Below are 27,669 nucleotides of genomic sequence, written 5' to 3' on the forward strand. Positions count from 1 at the left end.
CCTCTTGGTCCCAAGACAAGCGCCCTACCTCCTGAGCTAATAATATCCACTAAATATATCCACTATATATAATATACTATAAATGAGAATAGTAACAAATGAGATTAAGACTAAAAGATGAAATTAGCTAAATCAGACAAGGAAGTCTCAGCTTTGGGTCAAGGACCACATTTGCAGTAAAAAAGTAACCACTGAAATACGTTTTATTAATAAAATGTTTTCCTTTCTTTTTATTTTAAAAATCAGTATAAGATATTTGAATGACATCTCAGATGACCCGGCCGCAAAACAGCGATTCCCCTAATAATTACTAATTTTGACAACTACACATTGTACTCTTTGCGATCCAAAAATGTACTTATATTTTTCAAAATAAACATACTTTCTTTGACCGCTGGATCCTTGCTGTAGGTGTAATGCTATTTCGTGAGTGAGATCATAAATAAATAAGTTAAATAGAGCTTTTTGCACTATGCTACATTCAGGCAGTCCAACAGAGCACCAGCTCCTCCAAATCTAGTTACACATGTATGCATCACATGTTTTGAAATGTAAATCTCAAACATTTAAGACACATTTATAGAATTATGACATGATCTTGTGGCGCCTGTTCCCTGTGACACAGACACAATATTTTTATGTCTGGTTTCAGACCAAAAGTGGGCGGTTTAGCTCCAATCGAGGGACAATTACCACATTGTGAAAAGTCCTTGGAATAGCTACAAGTGGTGCTGGGGTTGTTTAGCGAGTGAATATTGCTTGATATGGCACACTCGTCGCTTTGTGTCGTGCCATTTTGCTTACTTCTTACTTGACTGCCTGAAATATTCAGAATGGCGCTAAAAGAAACTATGTTCACCAACGTCTTTAAATATGCCTTCAAATTGTTGACCATTCAACGAAACACCAGAATCGTAAACCCGGGAATAAACTTTAGGCCTAAAATGCTAATCATTCCAGACGGATGAGTCATGTAACACAAATGTAGCGCACACACGTCATTGTATGTACTGTACATAGCATCCACACGTGCTTGTGCATGTCATGGCCGTAATGTAAATATATGTGACTCAAAGCTGAGTCAGTGTTATGTTGCAAATTGTGGGAAAGAAACGTAGGGAGCAGTGTTCATTTTACCTCTGAAAAGTGATGGGTCCCGGGGACTAACATGCTCAAAAATCTATGGGTCCCGACAAATGAGAATAGTAACAAATGAGATTAACAAAAAAAAAGATGGTAATGTTTAGTAAGCAGGCACTTAGCGAGCAGCTGCTTGACTAGAAACTAGCTTTAGTGAGAAGAGCAGTCAGGCTTCTTTTCAAACGCAGCTTCATCAATGAAAATCACACATAGTGCCAGTTAAAACCAGTAGCTCAGGAGGTAGAGCGCTCGTCTTGGGATCAAGGGATCCCAGTTCGAATCCCGGCTCGTTCGTGTTACATGTCGAAGTGTCCTTGGGTAAGACACTGAACCCCTAATACCCCCAATAAGCAGGTTTGCGTCTTACATGGCTGCAATACAAGGCCGCTATTGGGAAATGTGGAGCACATTGTAAAGCGCTTTGGGAAGTCATTGCCTTGAAAAGCACTATATAAATGCAGATCATTTCATTTCAACACTGAAGGAGGAGGTCAGTGTTTTTAGCACATCACTGTTGAATGATAAATAGCTTAAGGAATGACAAGCCACATGTATTAGAAAGGTACAAAGTTAATACGAGCTCCTGACTGATTGTCTATTCTATCGTGCCATTTGGAGGACATTCATTAAAAATGTGGGATAATCCATGAAGTAAAAAAGTTAATCAAAACTTCCATTAAATCCAAATTAAACTCCAATGCATGCATCAGTATTTGAGTATTCAGTATCAGTATTATATATTGATATGTCTGTTATTTTGGCTGAATTTAACCTCAAGTCGGTTGCATGGAAGTAGGTTAAATTTAGCTTGTCTCGGTTACTGCGGTGATTTTGTCTCTACAACTAGCGAAAACGGCTAAGGCTAGAGTGCTTCTCGTTTCAGAGTAAGAAAGCAATTTAGAGAGTGGCTGGCTAGACGCACGCTGGCATCGGGGATACCCAAGTACCATCCCAAATTGTTGCTCCAGGTCATCTGTGGCATGGGTGATGGATCTGGCGTTGGTGACAAGCCAGGGTTGTCAGGGGTTGTTTAAGAGGGTTGCTAACCTAGCCATAGCAGTAGGTTGGGCCTGCAGCCTCGCTCTTGCTTTCTTTCCCGACACACCTCTAGGTCGATTCCTGAAAGCAATCCACGGAGCATCCGCTGGTAATCACCATTTCTTTGCGCTCTTCTGACTTTATTTAATGAATTTCTTTTCAATGTAACAAACCGCTAAAAGCTAGTGGTCGACATCCTTCCCAGTTTGTTTTGGTTCGTAGACGTTGACATGTGCGCCCGCCTACCCTGACTGTTTGACTGACAGCATACACTAGCCTATCACAGTTGCGCACACAGACAGCTAGGCCCACCCAACACACAAACACACACACAGACACTGTAGGATTCATTGTGTGCTCTCTGTTGACCACAATGCAGGGTATGTTGGTATCATGACAATAGGGAAAAAGTCAATTAAAAAACCGGGAAGCATTGAACCACCAATAACTGAAGCGCAAACCAATCAAGCGAAAATGCGTTAGCCAGATTATTTTAAGCTCGATTAAACAGTTAGCCTAAATGTCTTTATTCAACTTCTGTGTAACACATAAATGGGCAACTCCATGCCAACTCACTGCAAAAGACTATGGTTGTGGAGCCATTTGAGACTCTTTGTGACTAAGGGCTATACAAATAAAACTTGACTTGACTTGACTTGTGAATGTAACGTTGTCACGTAGATCCGCGTGCCAATAATTAAAAAGACAAACTCACAAAATAACTCAATAAAGTGTATTGGCATTGTAATTCTCAAGGTAGGGATTCCATGAACTGCAATGATCGATTTAAGCATTTAACATCCTTGTAAGTTTTTAACGATCTAATCCATGTATCATCACTTATGGGCTGCAGTTGACCGTTCCCCACACAGATTGGTTAGAAACACAGAAGTTCGGTTCGATTCTTCTTTTGCTTAATCTTCCACAGGCGGTGATCCTCACTTTCTATGTAACGGTCGAACAGCCAAACTTGCAACTACTACTGCTCAAGGAAACTATTCTGATTGTAATTCAACCGCTCCGCCTCAAACGCCTGATTAACTCTGTGTATAATTTCACAAATAACCCCTCACTCCCAAAACAAATTCTCGGATCTACACAGTTCACGTGAGTTACCTTTTCTACTTCAAAACAGTGAATTTCACAAAAGGGTGAGAGGTTTTGATGCCTTATTACTGATTTTTTTTGCCTTTAATTCAATATTTCTAGCCAGAATCAACACTTTACACCTTGTTTCCTCAGAAGGAACATTGTTCAGGGAGCCTTATGCCCTCTGGGTCTGACTCAGCTTTAACGAGCATGACCCCCAAACAAAAAAGCAGGACGCTGGAGGCCAAGAGGAATATGGAACAGACAAAAGCCACCTGAATGAGGAAGAAAGCTTTATGGGAAGCAGAATGAGACCCCCTTCAATTGGATGTTCTGTCACAATAGGTCAGTGCGTAATCTTTCACGATGCTTTCCATGCATTAAGGCTGCAACTGTTAGTTGACATTGTCGACAAAAATCGATATAGTGGACAATGAATTCCATCGTTAACTACTGTCGTCAGGCACGTTTTTTCAACAGAGTAAGGCATCTCTACAAGAAATTAATCTCTACTGGGAGTTGCTTATGCGCAACAGCCTCTCTGTCTTGAGATAACAAATATACAGAATTCTGCACCGTCAAGTGTATCAAGTACGCATACCAAAACTTGTTTGGGAGCATTTTAGCCAGGATTCGGCGAATAAAGAAAACTAGCAAAGTTTGAAAAGCAGACGTTGAGTATCATGTCAGTAGCTCTGTGACACATGAATATTTAAAAGGCATGTCGGACAGTTCAATTAATTTGAAATTAAATTCATGCAGTCCAAACAAGTAATGTCAGTTGTTAAAACGTTTAAAAACGACAAACGTCTGTTGTTGAAATCAGTTGATTTCAAACTGTGGAGAATTTTTAAGTTCCTTGTCACAGACTTTGGGTTTGGCCACTGAATGTACTTCACAAAAAGCACTATACTGATGAACTTGACCGTTTTACTGCTGCTAGTGAGACGGTTCTTGGTTGACAGGGATAAAAATGTTTACTTGATTTGAATTCATTATCTATTTGCCTGTCCCTAGAAAATGGACGGATGTTTTTAAATGGATCTATGTCTTTATTGACCGAGCACTACATATAATTGGTTCTAGATTTGTATTTAAAAAAATCTTTATATAAATCAGCAGTATGCTTGTATTTTTCATTGAGCCAATTGTTCTTGTGTTTATTATCATTTTCCACATAATTAAATTAACCTCATGCAAGATGTAAGAAAACATTTTTCGATTATTCGACTAATCTTTAAAATAGTCCTTAGTTGCAGCCAGAAGCGATTTTAGGTTCAGAGCTTTGGGAGTGCTGAGCACTGGGAGTGTCTGGCAGGGTATATAATAATAATAATAATAATAATTATTATTATTATTATTATTATTATATAATAATTTCCTTGTATTGTCATTCTGTGTAACAATGTACACAGAACGAAATGTCGATTGCACCTGACCCGTTGTAGCGAGCCGATGCAGCCGCAGCCAACAGAGGGCGCCGCCGACCACTTTTTAAGTCTTAGGAATGACTCGGCCGGGGCGCGAACCACCGACCTCCCAGTCTCAAAGCGGGCGCCTTATATATATATATATATATATATATATATATATATATATTTTTTTTTTTTTTTAAATAGGTTCATTCAACATTGTTCAGGAGTGTCACTTTCCTTTTGTGAACATAACTCTTTGTGGTAAGCAGAAACACTACTACGCCATGCCTCATTTTTACACATTTATTTCAAAGATAGTACACACATATCAGCTACATAGATAGTTGTTCAACATAACCACTGTAAAACATACTCTCGCTAATACAATATAGCTTCCACACACTCTGCAGCTATGCTGCAAGTGACACTAGCCGAGCAGAAGAGGAGCAGGAGGGACTGGGGTGAGAGCGGTGCTAGGAATCAAATGAACTGAACCATTTCAAGACATTGTAGTACTTCTGAAGCTGTATTCTCACATTTTTGTTTTGTTTTACTTTTTACAGGGATCAGAATGGAGATTTTCATTTTCAGCTGAAATAGCCAGCGTCCAGGAATAAATTTTTAAATAAATAATTTCCTTTGTATTGTCATTCTTTGTAACAATGTACACAGAACGAAATGTCGATACATCTGACCCGTTGTAGCGAGTCAATGCAGCCGCAGCCAGAGGGCACCGCCATTATACCAATTAGGTATGTCTCGGTCGAGGCGCGAACCAGCGACCTCCCAGTCTCAAAGCGGGCACACTACCATCTAGGCTACTGAGCACCCCTATTGGAGCTAGTTAGGCCAAGGTTACAGCCCGAACATGCATACATCACTTCATTTATCTTGTGATACATTTATGTGAAAATAAAGGGTTAATAGTGACAATTTTTGGGAGTGAGTATTGAAACTCCAGAGCAGTGCCGTTTACAGAGAGCATTCCTCCTCACTTATTTTCTCCTAGCATCGTGAATCGATTTCTCCACCATGCAAATAACCACGTTTTTATCACCCATGAGCAGGACTCTGTAATTAAAATATCAGATGATTCTAAAATAAATCGAAATGTTGTGACGATACTCAGATGCTGTTGGAAACAGTATCCACAAAAAAAATGTAAACGAGAACAAATGTTCAGCAAATAAAACACTTTGTGTAGTTCTACTAGTTTGATTTTAAGTCTACTTGGGTAATAATGCCAAATAGTTTTTATAATGCCACCATAGTAATAGTACGGCAAAACATGCGAGTAAACTGTATACCAATTTACAAATTCATATATTCCTTATTCTCGGTCCAGGATGAAATATTCATGCTACACATATAAGCTAAAAGGAGTTCGTACAGGAGTAAATGAGATGAGTATTTTTCAGTATCAATACTTCTCAAATCACATATGTTTGGAAGTAAGCAGCATATGTTTTATTTTGTAAACATGGGGCTTGGGCTTAATAAGAGTTTGGAAGCACTGCTTAGACAAAGGGTCTCAAACTCATGTCCTGTCATGCCAATTGCAGCCCCCTGAAATGATAGTTTGAGGGCCCCGCCTCATGTAAATATGGATTCATTTAATACTGAGTTACTGACCGATTGATTCATTATCATATGAATTCTTGTTATTCTCTTATTTTCAAATGTTGTGTAGAGAATTTTTAAAAGAGATTTGAAAACAGTGGACTGTTTTGATCAGACCTTGGCTCCCGCGGGCCCCAAGTTATCTAAGTTTGAGACCACTGGCTCAGCTTAATACTAAAAACACAGTCACGAGTAAGGCATTTGCTACCATCCTTGAGAGTATGTGATCATTTAATATGTTTCGAAACAAATATAATGTCAATTATTCAACTGAGTAATTGAATTATTAGAAAATCCTTCTTGTATGACATATTTTTGACAAATCAATATGTACTGGCAAACTACATATGATCATTTACTGTTGATGATTTGATAAGAACTTTTGAAGCATCTGCAAGTTATTTACAAATGAACAATAAATAAATATAAAGTTACCCTATATATTGATTATGAAACACAGTCACAAAAAAGGCATTTGCTACCATCCTTAAGAGTCTGTGACCATTTTATATTTTTAGAAACAAATATCAAGTCGATTATCCAACTGAGTAATTGAATTATTAGAAAATCTGTTTTGTGTGACATATTTTGACTAATCAATATTTTTTCAAACTACAGATTATAATTAACTGTTGATGATGTTATACAAACTATTGAAGCACAAGTAAGTTAATTACACATAAATAATAAATAAGCAAATACCGTTTCCCTATGAATTGATTATAAGTTATAACTGGTTTAGTCAATAAACAGTCAAGTGTGTTAATAATAGTATTCCGAAAAATAATTAGTTTTATACATAAAGAAAATTATGAGACCTTTTCGCTTAATCATTCTACTTAAAATAGTACAGAAATCCCTGAATATGTACAATCCAAAGACAAACTAGCTATTTTCACCTCAACAATGGCTGTGAACAAGTTATTGATTATCAAACTAGTTGTTGATTAACTGATCAATGGTTACACCTTGACAGTTCTGGTTTGCCGGCGCGGCAGTTATGGCTAGAGGGTTAGCAGCTGGACTTGCCCTACTTGCTTACTCATTGGACCCTCCCTTAGCACATGATTTTGCTGAGCCGTTAAAGATGACCTTTCACCCACGGCTGTGTCAATGTAAGCGTTAACCCCTTGTCATTGGGACCAAAAAGAACAGGCGACGTATATATATATATATATATATATATATATATATATATATATATATATATATATATATATATATATGTACTTGTAGTGAACCCATTTGTATGTATTTAGAAGAATCGATGGCAATTGCACAGAAATGGAAAAGTCACACAACATTGCAGCCTGTTTTACCTCAGAAATATGTCAGTTGTGTGAGGGTTAGACATCACCGCCAAGTGTGGGGGTGGGTAACCGTTCATCTGACTCTAACCTTAAGCAACAGGCAGTAATATCTCCTTAGGGAAAAGACTGGTGGGAGTGGGCTTTTCAAAAGAAGAGCTTGATGGAGGGGTTGAGCGGAGGCGACTCAAACTTGCTGGCCTGGGTCGAAATCAGCCTGCCTATTCCTGGTGGCTTGAGTTGAAGGCTTCCACTGTCATGATGACAAAGCCACAGACGCCTTTTCCAAGCTACTCTGCACCTTCAAAGCAGTTGCTTCCTCTGGATTGGTCGTTACACCGAGTCAGCATTTTCTATTCACTACAGGGTAGCAAAGATGGAGCTGGGTAAACACAGATATGAAAGAATGCTACTAAATTTGAAAAAAAAAAAAAAAAAACTGCTCGAACTCCTTGCAATCCGTTTTTTAACCCAAAAAAATTTGCTTTGTTCCTGCACCGATCTGACACTGATGAGAATTGATTGACAAATCTGAGAGAGTATGCATTGTTAAACTGTTGCCTCTCGAAGCGTTAGTTCGATTTGTCCTCAAACTTGTTGCAAAGTACTTTACAAAAAGGAAATGTATCCGTTTTTAATTATACATACACACAGCAACGATTGAAATGTGGGTTTGATATATTCCATGAACCAATTTTTAAATAGTAGCCCAGCAACTGAGCGTGGTTGTATGAACTGTTGGTTGAGACTAAGGCAAGTGATACCATTAAAACCAAAACAAAGTCAGCAACAGCCGGCCAGGGAAATAAGGCTACTTAATCAAACAAAAGCTTGGGTTAAGGAAATATTCAACTATCATAGTAGACAACATTTCATAAAGATTAGCAACAAAAATAAAAATCGAAATCAAAGAGCCTGAGAAACAACATTAATGAAGTCAATCAAAACAGAAAATACTGGAGATTTTGCATCAAAACCAATATAATTTGATCGTGGTTTCTTGGATTACTCAGAAAGAAAAATGTTATTACATTGGATCAGGCAAAGCCTCAAAAGACATAAGCAGGATTAATGAATGACAATATTTGTTCCTCCTACTTGAGCGGCAGGATCTATGCCCCGGCATGTCTGATGAACGATGACCTACTTTGCATTGCAGCATTTGCGGAGTGACACAAAGTGAGAATTTTGCACACACAAAACCCAATAGTGGTTGTGCTTTCCAGGTGCTTTCTTTTGAAAGACTCAAGGTGAGCTGTAGCTTTCATTATAAATGTCGCTAAGAAACTCTAGTAAACAGTGGTACGGGTTAATACCTGATACACATGTTGTTTACATATTACAAACAGTGAACATATAGCTGAGCACACAAATACTAAAATCCAAGCAATTTTGTTTTTCTTTTAATCTTAGTTTGGACATTCCATTGGAAAAATACATTTCACCAGCCTCTTATATTAACCCTTAAGCATCTACAATTGCCTATACCTAGCCCTTAAGCTAACCCCAACCAAAATACAACAAACTTTAACTAAAATCACATCTTAACCATCGAGCCATATTGGATTCACCACCATGTCCAAATAAGGACTATTGGTCCCCACCATGATCGTAAAAATCCTTCAAATGGTCCTACGAAGGTTACAAATACGAGTTCACACAAACACATGCACATAAATACAGAACACTTGGCGCAGTGATCATAAAACAATCCTCTGCAACACATTGAAATCCGACTTAAACTTAGTCGCAACACAAAACACTGCACCCTAAACTAATCCATCTCAATTTGAAAGAAATACTCTAAGTGAAATAAAACTACTCATTCAGACATCACAATCTAAAAAAAAACACACAGGCTGTGAGTAATGTTATGTTTTCTTATTGCATTCAGAGAAGCACAGGTTGAGCTGAAATATTTTCTGGTTTGATGGTTACAAAACCACAACTGTCAAAACTGTAATGTCTGTTACTTGTGTTGCTGTTGTATGTGTTCAGGCATGGTCTCTTTAAGAAAGGACACGTCGCGAGGGAGGGGGGAGGCGACAGATGCTGAATTTTTGTGATTTGAAGTAGTGTGCTTTGAAGTGAGCCTGTATGTGCCGAGAACGGTGTGAGTTCGACCAACAGTAGTTCTTGTGTGAATGTTTATACCGCCTTTAATTTGGTTATTAAATTGGCAAAAAGACTAATTCAGCGACTGAGTGCATCATTGATCATCAAGGGGCATTACAATACTACTGGCTAGTCTGTCTGTTGTTGCATCTTGTGTGCTAGCGTTACGATTGTGGAAGGCTGAGCGTTTTTAAGATAAAAAAAATGCTTTTCTTTCATTCGTTTCTTGTACTAAAACTATAGTGGCGATAAAACTCGTGACTTGTAGCTTCCTTTTTATTGCCTGACTTTGTTTGTTGTGGAGTGAGTTGTTCTATTAATTTGCTGCTTGAATTTTTGTTTGCAATCAAAAGCAGAAAAATGCAACATCAGACAGTCCATAGCTTGTACCTGGAAAACAAATCAATCTGGTCACTTGTATTTCAACCAGCCACTGTGAATTCAATAATGATTCAATTATTCCATGAGGTTAAGTTACATTGTCATGAAAAGTCTATCAAGACCTGGTAGACAGGTTTTGATGCAGTACATTTACCGAATGGCACTGCCAATAGATTAAAGCGCCACGACAAAAGATAATGTTAGCTGAAAGTCGGGTTCATCCTGCAGTTCAACAGAGCAACTAAAGTAGCAGTGATGCTGTTGTGGCCACACCGTTATTTAGTGTTATCTAACCACATTGAGCAGCTGTGTAGTGTTTGTTTAGCCACTTCTGCGGGATGAGTCTTATGTTCACCAAAATCTGATGAAGACCAGGACAGAGTTTCAGGATTGAAACACATGCACATGGAGAAGCAGGAAAAAAAATCATGAATATTCATGAATAACAACTTTGTATGAAACCTTTTATCACAGTAGCATGAACAATCACTAAATGGTAGCGAGCAAACTGCTAAACTGTACACAACTGCCAATGTCATATTGTAGTGCGTAATGTTTCAAAATACCTTACCTTTCAAACAAATGCAGAGCAAATGATAAAGTAATACACTAACAAATATGAAAATGAAAAAAAACTCGAGGACATGCATGACGTCACTCTCCACAACTTCCACCATTCCCCATTTAAAGGTAATGTCTTAGGCCCAAGCCTGGTCCGAAATTTGGGTCGGATCTAAAATCTCTTTTACTGGCTTCTTGTTTGATTATTCACCCAACATAGTTTTTGTCTCTTTTTCTTTGAGGAGAGAACCCACAGGGCAGCATGCAAGCTCATTGGCGCGTGCTCTTGTCGGCACGTGCCCAGTCAAGGTCAGTGTTCATAACTCCCGTATAAAAGACACTGGCCAAAAATGCCACCTGTGGGAGAGTTCCCAGGCGAAAACCACGTTTGGTCCAAAAAAACACAAGCGTGTGTAAACCGTGATATGGCGTAAAAATGGCACAGTATTTGACAAAAAGAACATGATGCGTACATAAAGAATAGTGGTAGCAGTGTGATGGTCTGCTTCAGGACCAGGAAAATTTGCCTTGGTTGTGATGAATTATGGTGTTTACCAGAAGATCATGAAAGAGGCCATCAGTTCGGTCCTTTGAAATCAAGCAAACTCAAAATTTACTTTATGGGTCGCAAGCTGCAACTAACACAACATTAGATATTTGCTTTAGCAGCTCTTTAATTTTCAACATTCTATTAGTCTGGCCCTTGGATTGTAGCCACGTTTTTTTCTATATCCCTCTGTCCATTTCAATTGCAGCAGATGTAGAAAGTAACTACAAACTGCATCCATAACCAACAATTGCCCACAAGGTCGGGACTTTCAATCTGTTTTTCTTACGACTTGAACATTTTACAATCATGTAGTAGAAATAAATTAATAAATTACCCAACAGAGTTCCATGTCTTTTTTACTTTTGGTGTACAAAATGTGTTTTGCGAAAGGAAAGTCGGTAATGAGTTTCTGGAGCAAAAGGAAGAAGTACTTGGATCAAGCCTGCAGCCTCTCCCAGTCCTCTTGCCTGTTACATAATCACTTATCAGTGCACACGGCTTGTCCCTAAGGGCGCTTGCTGCTTGTTTTGTGCAAAACTGCGAGCGCATAGAGCTTCGTCTCGGGTGAAATACAAAAGAATGTCCTGCGTACAAATGCCAATGCCAGAAAAACGATGTGAAGCAACAACAGCAGAGAGAATTCAGGCCGTGTGGAACTTAAAAAAAACAACAGCAGCCGCAGACAACGCGGCTCGTTTTGCCGGACGGCGAACAGTGATCATGCTCAATACATGTGTCAATACAGAAGGTCAACAAGGAGGGCTGAGTCCTGGGTTTTGAAAATACTTGTTCATGGGGTGGAAAGGTACGATTGATAAACTCTCCAAAATGGTTCACTAATTTACCGATTAAACAGCAGCCCCCTTGGCATGGTCCCTATTAACTTCATCAAGGAACTGATTTATGTCTCGCATAGTTGAAAATGTTGCGTTTTTTTTTTTTATGTAAAAATGCCCAATTGCCCCACTATTCGGGTAAAAATAATATTGATGGTGGCAGAGACTGAAGACAAACTAATTGTTCAACCTCAGCTTAGCAAGTTATTGGCAAGTTAGATGGTTATGTTTGGAGACAAAAACCTTTATTTTAACCCAGATCATCTTGCTAAAAAATATAAAAATTGCGGTCGTCAAAAGTAGAAATGGTTCATACTTACAGAAGAGTACTAATATGAAAATATATTTTATTTTACAGCAATGTAAATAAGTGCATTTGGGTGAGAAGAAGGGCAAAAAAGGTTTAACTGCTCGCCCGTGCCAATATTGTTAAACTACAAAAATAGAGTAAGAAAACAAACATATATTTTCAGCAGAAATTTGGAGCAAAACTGTACTGCATAAAACAACCAGTTAGATGTCACACTGTTTGATTCCTGGGCTGCACAATTTAACCAAAATATAGTCGATATTGCGATGTGACGCAATGCTATTGTTCAATCGCAAGACACTGCGTTTTATTTCCAGTATTTTGGCACTTGAGTGATGGAGTATTATGCAACCAGAATTGTCACAGTTAATGTTTTAATGGCACCGGCCAATTAGAGGCGAGTGTATGCTGTCAGTGAAACGCCACCAAAACGAACATGTCAGCTACTAGCTTAAAGGGCTCGTTACATTAAAAAGACATTCATCGATTTAATCAGACTCTGAGGAAATTCAGAAGAGCGCAAAGAAAGGCTAGGCTAAATACTTTCCCAAGCCACCTTTGCCGAGCTTGTATCTTACCAATGCCAGATCCATTACAGATGAAACAGATTACCTGGAGCTATAATTCAAGGGAAAACGGAACATCCAGGACAGTGGTATTTTAATCATCGCAGAGACCTTGTTGAAATCGCGGTTATCAGATGCTAGTGTGCACTTAGCCATCTGTTCTTAAATCACTTTCTTACTCTCAAAGGAAAAGCCACCCCTAATATCATTGTAAACTTGTTTAATGACAATAAAGTCCTTTTATTCGACTGCAATTTAGTATTTTGTTTTGATTTGTAGATCTATAGTTGTCATTGTTACAATCCTATATTCTCAGTCGGGAATGACGTAATCTCTAGGTACTTAATATCGATTGCGGAATCAAAAAGTAAATAAGAAGAGGGCGCTGTTTTGTTAAGGTTAAAGAGTGTCACTATGAATACTCATTAAAAAAAAACTAGCACAGAAAATACACTTTTCTTTTGAAATCGGAAATAACGTCGAAATTGCAATACTGGTCTAAAAAATCGCCAATACGTTTTTTTACAAAAACCTTCAGCCCTACCAGACTCATAATCTCCCAAATGATTTTACTTGACACCTGATATTTTTATTAACAAAATGAGCTGGAGTAGGCTTATGAATGAGAAATGCCACATTTTATAAACAAGTACAATAACAGCAGTTTTACCCAAAAGGCAATTAATTTCACATCAATTGGAAACTTTTGTCCTTACGAGCACCCTAGCCAGGTTTCCATTGCACAGTATTTGCTCTCCTCCAGACAACTCCAAAAAACAACAATAAGTCTGGAACACAACAGTCAAATGAACCATCAACAACAGTGAAAGAAAACACCTTTACATACTTAGTTGCAAGTGGTTGTTTACCCAAATAGAGATGTTTGAGATGGGACAAATAATCCAGGCGGCATTCTGATCCGATTCCGCTTTTTAGACTTGCTTGCTTACTCTGGTAATGCGTAACAGCCTTATTCATTTCTTTAAAAACACTTGTAAATGTACTGCTTGATCGATACTTCACATTGGAAGCATGAGTGATGAACCAGTAACATCCGAAATTAAGCTGCATTGAAAGCTTCTGGTTAACTTAACACTGGTGATTGAAGCACAATCGTTTGATAAACTTGAAGTGTATTTACTTGGCGATTTATTTCCCCCGAACCCCAGAGTGTACTAGCTTTCAACAGTGCCAGTACTGTGTTAATTTTGAGCAGTAATATTGTTTCAAATGAAAACAGTGTGGCACCTGTTTTCTGACTCCTCAGCATAACTGCAATTCTGACAAATCTAGGTCCCTGGAAGAGGGATGCAAAACTACTGGGCTTCCTATTTTTTTTTTCCTATAGTGGAATCGTAATAGCGGTAAGTATTCGTGGAGGAAACATTACATAAAAGGTTTTTCTTTCTGCGTCATGGTCCAACAACTAAACATATTCAAGAAAAATGTTTTATAGCAATAAACACACTCTTTTTAAAAGTGGTTTCTACCACAAGTGAAGTTCATGTTTCTATGTTAAACATTGGAGACAGCTCATTAAGATGCTTCCACGATGCCAAACTACAGCAATTAGGGCAAATTTTTTGGAGATGTCTTACCTGTTTCGGGGCACAGGAATGTAAGAAGAATGTAGCGGTTGTCCATCCATGTGCTGTATATTCTGTTTTGGCACTGGCCTGAAGCCGATGTGCATTTCCAATTGCTTCTCTTGATTCCTGATGTCCAGCTGCATGAAGCTGCCTTGTGTTTGCCCATTTATGCCTGGGCAGTGAGTAGGGCTGGTCCTCTTCAGGCTTGTAGTGCAACTAGTGTCCCTGTGCTCCCCCAGGCCAGGCTACAAAATTGAGGAATAAATTATGGATAAATAGAAGTTATCCAAGCGAAAGGTGAAGGTTTGCAAAAGGTAAACTCAGCAATTGGTTATCGTTGACCTTTTTAATTGTAAAGTATTTTCAAAAGACTAGTTTACTGCAGGTGTTTACTTAACATGTTTGTCAATTTGAGGTGAATCTAAAATATTATACCTGAACATCACAAGTTACCCACTTGTAATTCGATGTACGAGTGGTACTGTCTGAGTGAAATGCTTAAAATATTGCTTTAAAGTGGAAGTAAACCCTAATGATTCCCTAACAAAATTATTTTTCAAGGACCCCAAAAATTCTAAACACTGCAATGTGTGTATGTAGAGTATGTTATGGAGTTAAGTTGTTCTTGAAGTGGAAGTCAACCGAAAGTATTTGGTCACAGTGATGTGTAACACCACAACATTTAACATGACATTCTTATTAGAATTAGAATTGTCTTTATTGATATTGATAGCAGCGTAGTATACATTGTTAACTATGAGAATAGACACGTCACTGCAGGATAAACACCAATTAAAAACTTAAAGAAGTAAAATAAAAGGGTGTAAACATGAATAGGCAAACATATTTACAAGGCAGTGCTTGTAGAGTGGCCTATGTTGTAAGTAGGGCTGGAACTAATGATTATTTTTATAGTCAACTAGTCACTGACTGTTGAAATGAAAAGCTGAATATTCAGAACATTTTTTTTCCTAAAATTGATCATGATTTTGATCTTATGTGGGAAATGATAATGAACACTATAAAAATAGGTACAATGCAAAATAAATCATTTATTGATTATACAGCAAAATTGAAAAAAAACAAAAAGGAAAAAGTCTCATCCAAAATCTATTAGTAGAGACATAAGTCCAGAAATAAACCTCTGTGCATTTTCTAGGGACAGGCAAATAAATATTAGATTGAACCCAAGTAGACATGTTTTCTCTGTAAACCAAAAGAGGTTCATTGCCAGCAGTAAAACAGTAAATAAATGGAAAATGCTCTGCATTGTTGCGGTACATTCAGAGGTCAACTGCAAAGTCGGAACAAGAGTGCTTGATTCTCAACAATTTGAAATTGAACAGTTTTGAGAACTGATCGTTTTTTGTTTCTTTTTTTTACAGTTTTCCAACTGACGTTTGTTCTACGGACTGCATGCATTTCATTTCAAATACATTTCGCACAGTCTAGCATAACCCTCTCGCCCATTTTTTTCTTTGTGAGATATACGCATACAAAATCTACAATGCATGTCATCAAAAGCTTATTGGCTTTACCTGAGTCTTATCATTGAATTCTATAATTTTTAAGATCGTGTTTGTAGGAATACAAATTCCAGTACCATATTCATCCATTTGTGTCGATTTCTAGGAGAGGCCATTTTAAGGGGTTGGTGTCGAGGGATGATGACATTGATGATGGTCAGGCTTCAGCTCATAACCAATCATGGCTTGGCTTGAGAAACCGGGCAAAATGTAATTGGTTGTCACCTAATGTCATCATCAATAGAAAACGCCCGCCTTCGGAATTGGATACTAACATGTGGCCCCTAGAGCAAGCTTCTCTAAAGTAGTAGTAGTCCAATGTAAGTACATTTAAAGGCCCTAGTATGAAATATTTGACAAAAAGATGGCAATATATTCTCTAACGCTAGCGAAAACCAGTGCCAGAGAGCAGAGTGTGGCAACAAGTTGGCAGACAAACATGGTAGTGACTGAGGTATAGATTCCACTACTTAAAAGAAATTCCTTTTTTTTTTAACCGTGATTTTTTTTAATAAAAAATATCATTGTCGTGATAGTTCAAGAATTTTTGCATACTATTCAGATCAATAGTTTTTTTCAAATAAAAGTTTTATTGTACCAATAGGAGGCACTATGTATTACACAATGTCCCTTTAAGGTTACATTGCACATGACAAGTCATGACCAACAGTGTTGGGAATAACGCTGTAATAAAGAATGCCGTTACTTGACAGCATTAAATATTCAGTAACATGGTAATCTTACTAGTTATTTTTTCCGCTGTTACAAAGTCATTACCATTACCGACGGTCCAAAACGGTGCATTACTTTGTCTAGAGCAAATCCGGAAGTTGTCTCGTATAATGCTATGTCATAGAGTGCAGTCTTCTTGTGCATAAGAAAGATAAGCAGGACATCGTCGGTCAGCCTTTTGAGAAACATATTTAACAACCCCCAAACATGAACACGGCTCTTATCCAACCTAACACAGGTTGTGAGAGTCTGATTTATTTTTTTACACTGCAGTGTAAATTTATATTGTTGAACTGTTTACACTTGTGGGTGGCACGGTGGAAGGGTGGTTAGCGCACAGCCCCACGGTGCAGGGGTTCAAGTCCATCTATCACAGCCTCCCCCGTGTGGAGTTTGCATGTTCTCCGGGCGCCTGCGTGGGTTTCCTCCGGGCACTCCGGTTTCGATCCCACATTCCAAAAACATGCATGTCAAGTTAATTGGCCGGTCCAAATTGTCCCTAGGTGTGACTGAGCGAGTGAGTTGTCTGGCTCTGTGTGCCCTGTGACTGACAGGCAACCAGTTCAGGGTGTACCCTGCCCACTGCCCAATGATAACTGGGATGGGCTCCAGCACCCCGTGACCCTACTGAGGATAAGCGGTGCAGATAATAGATGGATGGATGTTTACACTTGTGTGAAAATACTTAAAGTTACGTACCATACGTCTTCTTGACCAGTTGTCTGACTTGAATGGGATTTGTTTTATCTATTGAAGGATACTTCAGATTTGTTTCCACTAGACATGTGTTGTGAACAAAACACTTGAAGTACAGTAGGCTATGTCTACTTGACCAATTGTCTCAGGTCGTGAGGGTTAGAATTAATTTATTGAACTCACTTTATATTGTACTGTTGATAGTGGTTTTAATATATTGTTTACCGTTTATTTTGTTGCACTTCAACTGTAGGATAAAACTGTTTGTGGTGAGGTGTAATAAATATTACAAGGTTCTATAACACAACTACCTGTCTGTTCTTTTCTATTCAACTGACTCGAATGCTGCTCAGAAAAGGTCATATTATTTGACGTACAATGAAGGAAATTGTTACTTACTCTGTAATGTAGTTACTAACTCGGTTACTTTTTGGAAGAAGTAGTGAGTACACTATATCTAATTACTTTCTTAAGGTAATGTGCCCAACACTGATGACCAATGAATTACAACGTGACGCCAACTCTAACGTGTGCACTAAAATAAAAAGTTTAGATAGGGAAGCTGTAAACTATCAGTGGATATTCAAAAGAACAAACGTGCAGTGCGGCTATTTGTGCAATAGGCCAGAGTTTTTGAGGCCTTTCAAATAGCTCCACCCTGAAGTGTGGAGCTGAAGGGGGAGGGGCACCACTTGGGTGCCCACTTTCCGGTGAACTTTGCGAACACGCCAATTTGATCTGAATTGTGAAGAACACTTTCCCAACTGCGTTGAGACCTATTCGGGGCTAACATTGGCACACCAAGTGAAAAGCGGTACGCTTAAGGCTCAAACTTAGTGCAAGAAAAAAATCGCAGCCTGTGCTTACTTTTTCTCCATCGTGCAGTCTTCCTCCGTTCTCTTCGGCGGACGCGTTAGTTTTCGTCACTTGGCCGTCCCGCACACATTTAAAGAGGACCGACCTGTTCATGGTCGCCCCCAAGCCGCCGCCTTCGCTTTTGTCCAACCGGCTGTCGCGGACCACCGAGCAAAAGTCCGCGCCGGCGAGCCTGCTCCCAACCACCGGCTTGTCCAAAATAGATCTCGTATCCATTTGAAGAGCGTCGAATGAAGACTAGATAAAGAAAACCCGCTTTCGGTAGATTTTAGTGCAAAATTCTCGAGTGAGATACATCTACCGGATTGTCACGATTTGCAGGGATTATTTGATCGTCCCTCTGAGTCTACTCTACATGGAACATTTGACCTGCCGGGATATCAAAAACGCGGCCCGGTCCGGAGGATAAAAAGATTGTTTTGCCTCTTTCCCCCAAAAGAATGCCACGCCCCCTGTGCTTTAACCCCATTGGTCGACGCAGTACATAAACATTACATTCTGGCACGCTTCCACAAGAAAACGGTTTGTGATTGGTCTGTGCGCCGGCGTCAGTCATTCCTTTGCGTAATCTAATTGGTTTAGAAGAGGAGGGTGGGAGCGCCCTTGGTTTTACCGGCCGGCGTCAGTCGATGGGGACGCGTTCGCTGGCATCAAGTAAGAATAGAAGATATGAAACGGTATCGTCATATTTAAATGAAACCGCCAATCTCGTACAACATATCCTCTTGGATGAAGTATACCATGGAGTTTTAAAGTTATTGGCCATTTTCATCAGTATAAAAGGGGTTGATTTTCTAAGACTTTTGAGTTGGACGAGCCTGACCTTGGGTCACTGAACCGTGCAATGCAAACCTGTCTCCTACCTAAACATTTGGACCACTGTCCTATTTTTGGCACGTGCACAGTGGGCGTATCTCCACCAATTTCGAGAAATCATTGTTTTGTCTCAACCAATCAGAGGTGGGTAGAGTAACCAAAAATGTATTCAAGTAAAAGTACAGTTACCTCAGACTGATATGGCTCAAGTGTGAGTAAAGCGTGTTCATCCGATTAATACTTGCGTAAAAGTATAAAAGTACTCGGTGAAAAAAAAAACTATTCAAGTACTGTGTAACTCATACCTGTCAACCTGTATGGTTTTGCCGTACAAAGTACGTTTTTTATGCATTTTAAGACGAGTACGATGTACAAGGAAACCTGTATGGAAAAACGCTAATTTGTCAATGATGGGTACCATCCGGTAGACACCGACTATCACGAAACGGCATATCAATCAAGTCAAAGGAGTTCGCAGCGGAAGCCTCTATCTCGGTATCGTTTTTTTCGTTCCAAACGAAGCGAGCGGTTTGATGCTCCTGTGCGCATGCGTCTGCCGCCTGGGGATTTCCCATCATGCATCATTCCGAAAATTAGATTATTTAGTATTTTGTACAGGAAAATACGACTGTTTGTACGGGAATGGAGCCGTGGAGGTTGACAGGTATGGTAGAGTAACCAAAAATGTGTTCAAGTAAAAGTACTGTTACCTCAGACTAATATGCCTCAAGTGTGAGTAAAACATGTTCATCCGAATTAATACTTGAGTAAAAGCATCAAAGTACTTGGTGAAAAAAAAAACTATTCAAGTACCGTGTAAGTGTAGCAACGCCCTATGTATTGAAGTTTTTAGACCAACCATTCAATCAGATCGTCAAATTACCTGAGTCCAATGAACAAAAAAAGTACAAATTTGTGTAATTGTAAGTCTGTGTACGTAGACAGATTTTCTGGGTGCGCCACCAGGTTGTACTTGCCCAAGACACACCACAGGAAATGGTGCCCTGACGACAGGAGTGGTTAAGGGAAACACACACACACACACACGTACACACGCGCACGTACACACACGCACACGTACTGTATATTCAATATACAACCCAATATACTATATTGGGTTAACTGCTAGCAAGATCGGAATGTAGCCTTACAGCATTCATTTTATTGTGTTTTGTTTGAATTTTTCCTATTTATTTCCTAAATATTTCAATATGATCGCATTCAGAAATTAGTATGATTTTTACCTACTTGAAGTAAACATTGTTTGGTTTAATTAAACACAATTTTATTTGGCCGTTGTTTAAAAACTCTCGAAAAATTACGGGAGCTTTTGTGGTTTGTTTATTAACAGTACTTCTGTGCTGAATTCGGACATTTGGCATTAAAAAATAATGAGCGAAAAAGAATTAACAAATAAACAAAGAAGGACAACTCGTCAATCTGCATCTTGCAAAACTTGAAGTAACTGGAAAAATAGAGCGATCAGTAGAAATCAGGTAATAAAATGACATCAAAATGACAATATTTAAGACGAGCTCCTTGCACGCCTGGTAAGAATATTTGATATCAATCATAGGAAATAAAAACAAAATAAACAAACAAATTAAGGATGCTCCACTGTCTGGCAAGAGGACAAGTGAAGGAGTTTCCAACAACATCAGCGCTGTTCTACAGTGTTTATTACACTTATTTATATAAACTCCAAAACAAAAAATAATTTGATTTTAAGGGGGAAATCTTATTTTTTTTAAGCTTAAAGTCTACACATTTTTGTCTCTCTGGGTCTGTCACGACCAGAACAGAAGGAGGACCCAGATGCGTAACGTTACTCACAAGTTTATTGAAATAAAGAGGAAAGTCAGCGCCAGCGATCCGGTGCTCGCTAGACGCGGGAGGCAAGCCGCTCACGGGATCGGAGCGGCTTGCTGAATGCGGAAGTTGAGCTTCCAGAAGTGGAGAGCGTAGTGTAGTTAGACGGAAAAACAGGTCGTTAGCCGGGACGGGGGAACAGAACGTGGTCGGGGTAGAAATATGGGTCGTTAGCCGGGACGGGAGAACAGAACGTGGTCGGGGTAGCAGGAGACAAGTGAGATAGGTGAGTGTAATGAGTAATCATGACAGGGTCTACAGGTAGGCTTTACTGATCAGGATCTTTTAACATTGGATTTTAATATTTATACTAATTTAAAGGAATCCTCAAAGGAAAAAAGTAATGTGACTTGGGGAGAAAATGTCATTTTACCGAGACGTCTACACATTTCAGTAAGTTAGGGTTGACAGGTATGTTAACACTTAGTGGATTTTCCAAGACAAAGGTTTTAAGCTTGCAATGTCAAACTTATACACTAGTACTAGTACGTTATAAGTCATGTAGCTATGTACTTTGTAAAGATCTCACAGAAACATTGCTGCGATGTGCCCAGGATTTTTAAACGGACGTACGACAAGCAATAAACACAAACATCATAATGTGCCACTTTATTAGAAAAGTAAAAACCAACTTTAATATTTTATGAAGGTATATATAAAACATTACAATCTTTTGCATATCTTCACTGCCATAATATTTATTTGTATATTATATATATTTATATGTGTAAATATATGTATATGTATCGTGCGCTACACTACATATACATACACATATGTACATATATCCATGTGCATTTTTTTTTTTTTTTTCAACAAAACCCTGTGCTTTGAAAGAGATACAACAATGGCTACGGCTGTCACAGCAGTATTGGCCCATAACTATATCCATGACAAAAAAACAAACATTGTCTGTGCACGGAAAGCAGGAAACAACTCGCATTCACAAATTACATTGTGTCCGTGATCAACACTTGACCCCAACCCCTTCCCCACAAATATGTTGCAAACTCTTCATTGCGACGACATCAGAACAGCAGCAGAGTATTTTACACATTTACAGAACCATATTGGATTTGTGCAGCGGAAATCCATCTCCGTATAAGAATAGAGTGGTACCTCTTAAGACAAGCATCTTTAAAGACGAGAATTTTGGTATACATGTTTATTTGTTTTCAAAAATCTACCGAGCAGTCCCAGAAGCTCCCAACAGAGGCGGCTAGCCACTGTGACTGCTTTATGCCAGCGTCAGCTCGTTCAATTTGCACATGCAAACTACTACAGGAAAAAAATAAATATGTAAATAAGTTGTGCAGTCAAATATTTGGTGCTTACATTTGATAAAGTAAATTTAATTTCAAGGATACGGTGTGTGCGTATGTATCAACAGTCTCTCGAGCTCATACCTGTTAACAACCCCCAATTGCTACCCATATTAAAAATTGCAACTCCTCTTTAATAAAGGATTGTTATAATTACGAACACATCGCAGGAACTATTTACTCACAGCAAGGCAGACTACTCAGACAATACAGTCTACTAGAATGTCGTTGTTGTTTGCTAGCTGTGACAAATGTTAGAACCAAAATGGACAGGATGAGATTGGTCTTTTTTGTTTGTTTTAATCCCGAATAAAAGTTGTTGTACAGCATGAAATGATAAAAAAAAACATAAAATACTGTGAAAAACTATCTATTGACAGGTATCCGAGCTCTGTGACTCCTCCTTCCAAATGACCTTGATACGAAACCTAGCTACAGACTCTCTTGGAGGCCTAAAGTACAACTTTGTAAATAAGTCACATTCAAAATCATACACACAAATTGGGATTTATAAAGTACTACGGGATAGCCTGACAGTGCATCAGATTGGATTCTGTTTGAAAAAGAGGGACGGGAGAGTAGTTAAAGAAAGAATATTTTTTTTAAAGGTGGGGTGTGTTGTTTGAGTTGTGTTTAAAAAGTTGAAAGTAGAATATTTTCCAATTTTTATTCATTCCACAGTACCTATCTTCTTTTATCTTACTTTCAAACACGCTGTTCGAGACGTGCAACACATTAGGAACTACGAATGGGGGAAGTTTAGATTCAGAAGATGGGTTAGATTTAGATCCAGATTTAAATATAAATTTGTTTTAGATTCTAGATTTAGATAGATCAGATCAGTGCTTCCCAATTATTTTATGTCACGTCCCCCTCAGGAGAAAAAAAATAAAAAACAAAGACTGCTTGAAATTGAATCATAACACGCACCTCCGTTCATGCCAAATCTATGCCTTTGGGCACATTTTCGCTGAAGAAAAACTCAATCGTCTTATCAGCGTGGTTGGGTTGTAATGAATCCAGGTGACAGCTTAATTTATTTGGCTTTGTGCTGTCCGCTGCCAACATTTTTAAGATAGCAAGCACGCCGATCTTTTGCTTGTTTCCCCTGAGTAAAGTACTACGGTAGGAGACTTTTTTTTTGTCTCTTAATGCCGTCAATATCCCTGCATCCATGTTAAATATTTTTTACGAGGTCACTTAAGGGCCTGCTACACTTAGTATCTACACTTACTCAATGCTTATACTCTGTGCTTAATGCACCCCTTAGAGGCAAAATGTAAAGAAAACACTCTCACTGAGAAGGCCACTGCCCCCTAGTGTAGTGGAAGTGTGATTTTATGTTCCACAAAGTCACACATTGCGCTCCCTTGACCAAGCCTTGCACCCCCAGGGGGGCCCGCCCCACGGTTTGAAAGCCACTGGATTAGAAATATTACGATTTGAATGTGTTTTGGTGAACAGGAAGATGTGTTTTATAGCTATTTAGGGTTTTCATGGTTGCTTTTGAAAGGACGGGAGGAGACCAATTAGTTTGTAATTATATCACATCGAGAAACTTTGCTCGATACAAGCACAATTCCTGGATTGAGCTTGTAAGAAGAGGTATCACTGTATCAGTATCGACGATTTGTATTGAGAGAAAAAGAGTCTTAAGTAGACGACCGAGAGGGCGGATTTCAATTGAGAGACAGCAAGCGTTGTGGAGGATCCCAGCTGTTTGCCATTTTTCATATAAGATTGTTGTTAGGCAAAAGCTGCATCATTGTCATAATGGATCAAGTTTGACATTGAGGTTCTCTGGAGTGGACGTTGAAAGCGAGACGAGGGAAAAGAAGCAATTCAGCTGGGCCATGAGAAAGGGGGGTGATCAGGCAAATAGTGCTTCCTCCTCTCAGCTGGAAACGCACATGGCTCACTGTCGCAGTGTGTACTGACCCGGGTACGTTGAGGAAGAGGAGGAAAGTTTGTGTGTTCGGCCGCCGTGATCCACATCCAGCTTTGTGCTTCTTCTCCCTTCCCCCCACATCTATCGCTTCTTCTCGCTATAAACAGTGAGGCCTTAAAATCCTGGTGGCTTCAATCAATCTTTAGCAGCTCCTCCCCCTCCATCGCTGCTTTGTAGAGGACAAAATCTGCTGTGCATGTGCAGTCGCATGGCAAAAAAAGTACAACGGAAAACTGACAAAACATGTGAATTATCAAGTACCACAACAACGGTTTCATATCTCTGTATTGTCCCATGCACTTTTTTTTGGATCAAGCATGAAAAATTGCACATAAGGAGCGGACTGGTTTCATGGCAGTGGCGTGAGCTATTCATTGTCCAAAAAGAGAGAGAAAGAAGACACACAAACAGTGCAAATAAATAAGTTTGTGCGTTTGTTCTCTGTGTGCGTTCTCACATGGGAACGATTAAAACGGATATTGCTGATCTTTGAAACATTGACACTAAGATCATGCCGCCATATCCATCATCACCTCACATGTCATCCACACATTTGTTCACGTCCCCCATAGCTACATGAAAAAGATTATAAAGAAAGATGCGGGGGCCTCAGAGCGGGCGGAGGTCCATATGTCCTGCGCTTTTTTTCTTTGGCGCGCGAGCCTTTCGTTTCAATTGCAACAGCCCAATTGTATACTCCCATCAAATAAACAGAAATATCCAGAGCACAGCTTTTGACTCGAAGATCAAACGAGGATATTGACAGAGTATCGACAATTCGATATTGTGCAGCTGTTGTCGAATGCAACATTGCTCATGAAATCACATTTCGAAGAAAAACATGTCCCCTTTTCGATAACGTTTATTCGGCTCTACTAATATGAGATTGGGTGCATTGTGAAATCTGTCACCCGTATAACTCTTGCTCAACACTCGAAACTCATCGCTTTATCCTGCAAAAGGCTGCCAAGCATGCATGCATGAATGTGTGTGTGGGTGTTTGTGAAAAGGGTGTGTCAACAAGCCTGTGGCTACAGATAGATGTTTGTCAAATCTGAACGGTAATCGTTAACTGATGTCATAATAACCTCGATGATTGCCTTGCAGACAAAACCAAATAACCTTTGAGATAGAGAGAAAGCTGCTTTTGGTGACCACAAATAATTTTCAAGGACTTTTAATGACTCAAAAAAATAATAATCAAAGAACACAACATTGAATCGAATATTAACTGATTTATCACTTGGATCTTTTTTTTTTGATGACGCTATATTGAGTCGTGCAAGTGAAAGGGAGCGCTACAAAGCGCAAGGAAGAATATGAACTACGGAGACTCAAAGTGACCAAACTGCACCATTTTTTTCCTGTCATGAATTCTGGACTACAGAGTGCTCCAATGTAGGAACACAACACAATTTTGTCTTTGTACAAGTCACAACTGATTTTTTTGCCAAGCCTTTCGCAAGGCAAAGATGGTGGATAATAATGTCAGCTTCTTCTAGGTGAGGCTCATGTTATGTAAAATTCATACAAATTTCTGGATCTAAAATTATTTTTAAAAACAAGAAAGTTCATCCATTTTGATTATTATTCCAATCCATATCCAAAATAATCAAGTGGGGGCTTTATAAACAGCCCAATTACTTTTATGTACATATAATAACAAGCCAATTTCTAGAGGCTTTGACATAGAATGATTACATATATGTGGTGTTTTAAATACCATGATCCAGATTGGTCTTATTTTGCACAAAATACCAAAATTTTTAGGGTTGTTTTAGCAGACTAATGACAAGATCGGTTTTGTTGTTGTTGTTGTTGTTGTTTTCAAAACAAAATAAACTAATAAAGGATACATTTTAGACAAATTGCCGCAGAACGAAATGAAGGTTTTTTTTCAATAATGTTTGTTGTACTGAACAACCACATTTTGAGAGTATTCATAACAAAACAACTCAATCTTAGGTGGTTGTGTGGGGACAAGCATTCAAGTTAATTGAGTCCAATTATTCATTGTTATTTTTTATGTTTACCCTGGACTGCCATGTCTAATCTCGTTGAATACAAGTGGATACCAATGACAATAAAGACCATTTGATTTAAATTATTCAAACTATTTGATTGGTTTATTCCTGAAAGAAAATTGGCTATTTTTGACTCAACTGTTTTTAGAGTGATTGATAGTGCCTTCACTGAGTTTGGCTTCGAGCTAGGGCAGGCCTCCAAATGAGCAGTCGGCCTTTGTTTGTACAAAACCTTGCAAGTCTTCCTGCCCGGCAACAGGTCAGTGTGCGCAGGGAACCCGTTTCAGATGTTTGCTTAGGTTGCATTGAGCTCCAACAATCTAGGGGGCATCTCTTTGCTTACATTACATAAGCGTCTCCAAAATTGTGTGTATGTGTGTTTGTGACTGTTTGAAGCACAGCCCCTTTTTCCTAATATAGCCAGCGTCATTGCTACTGCACAACTCAAGCATTTACATTTTAAATCTTTATATTGTGCTCCAATTGTGAATTACGCCACACTTCACGTAAACACTGTTTGTACAAAAATAAAGATATGATGGAAACCAATGCCCATAAACATGAGCCGAGACACCGATACAGTTATGTCCAAGTTGTCTTTGATTTGAGTCGTTTTTATTTTCCGGGGGAACGTTTCGGTCCTTTGAGGGTCGAGGCTGGTTCGGAACTACAGACCAATGAAGGAAAGTCTGAACCTGGATTAGAACCCTGTTGTACCTGATGTCAACACAATGTGATCTTGATTTTTTTTTTTTTTTGAGTAGTCTGAGTACCTCTAAGTATGTACAGCAACCTTATGGCAAGTGAGCAGGATCGTTTGGCATCTCTGCCAGCTACAGGCCTGTGACGTACATCTCCATGCCGTCATTGAAGGTGAAGATGGTGGTTGTGCTGGAGCTGTTACCTCCTTTCATGTCGCTGATGTTCTCATAGCAGTTGTCTCCCCCGGGTAGGCCTCGGACCGGTAGGGGGTTGGACGCCGAGCCCTGAGGCGCAGCCAACGGCGTATGCTGCTTCTTCCTCTTGAGGGTGGCGGTGCCGGTTGCGTTATTGACAGTGCCGGCCTGCTCCCGTTTCCGGGGGCTGTCGATAGTGGCGTATGCAGTGTCGGATTCGGCAGACGCCGTGCAGGCGGACCAGGATCTGTCGCCTGTGACCTCGTAACAAGGCTCCTCCTGTGAACGCGCCTGCACCTGGACCCCTCGGCCACGGCCCTTTCCTCGATCCCCGCCAAAGGAGCGCGGCAGCGTCTTGGCTCCATAGTTTTCCATGGGTGGCTTTTTCTTATGCGTTTTGCAGACCATGGAGTAAGTGTCTGCAATCTGATAATACATGAAAATATA

The 27,669-nt window shown here is 39.3% G+C and overlaps 2 protein-coding genes across 3 annotated transcripts in view; both read right to left on the reverse strand.

The window, feature by feature from the left end:
- slc2a4rg (SLC2A4 regulator) overlaps positions 1-18,732 on the reverse strand; it is a 55,274-nt gene extending 36,542 nt beyond the window's left edge. Inside the window, exons 1-2 of the mRNA XM_088332757.1 lie at positions 18,339-18,732; positions 14,527-14,762 (exon numbers count right to left, since the gene is read on the reverse strand). Coding sequence (XP_088188883.1) covers positions 14,527-14,762; positions 18,339-18,563 — 461 coding nt within the window. The 5' untranslated portion in view covers positions 18,564-18,732. The remainder of the gene's footprint in view (positions 1-14,526; positions 14,763-18,338) is intronic.
- A 2,894-nt stretch (positions 18,733-21,626) lies between these two features.
- Positions 21,627-27,669, reverse strand: part of LOC148370276 (uncharacterized) — a 78,932-nt gene continuing 72,889 nt past the window's right edge. For both annotated transcript variants that reach the window (XM_088332759.1, XM_088332758.1), the window contains exon 9: positions 21,627-27,648. In XM_088332759.1, coding sequence (XP_088188885.1) covers positions 27,160-27,648 — 489 coding nt within the window. In that variant the 3' untranslated portion in view covers positions 21,627-27,159. The remainder of the gene's footprint in view (positions 27,649-27,669) is intronic.

This window comes from Urocampus carinirostris, chromosome 3, assembly GCF_059441175.1.
Source record: "Urocampus carinirostris isolate Australia breed hairy pipefish chromosome 3, RoL_Ucar_1.0, whole genome shotgun sequence".
NCBI classification, from domain to species: domain Eukaryota; kingdom Metazoa; phylum Chordata; class Actinopteri; order Syngnathiformes; family Syngnathidae; genus Urocampus; species Urocampus carinirostris.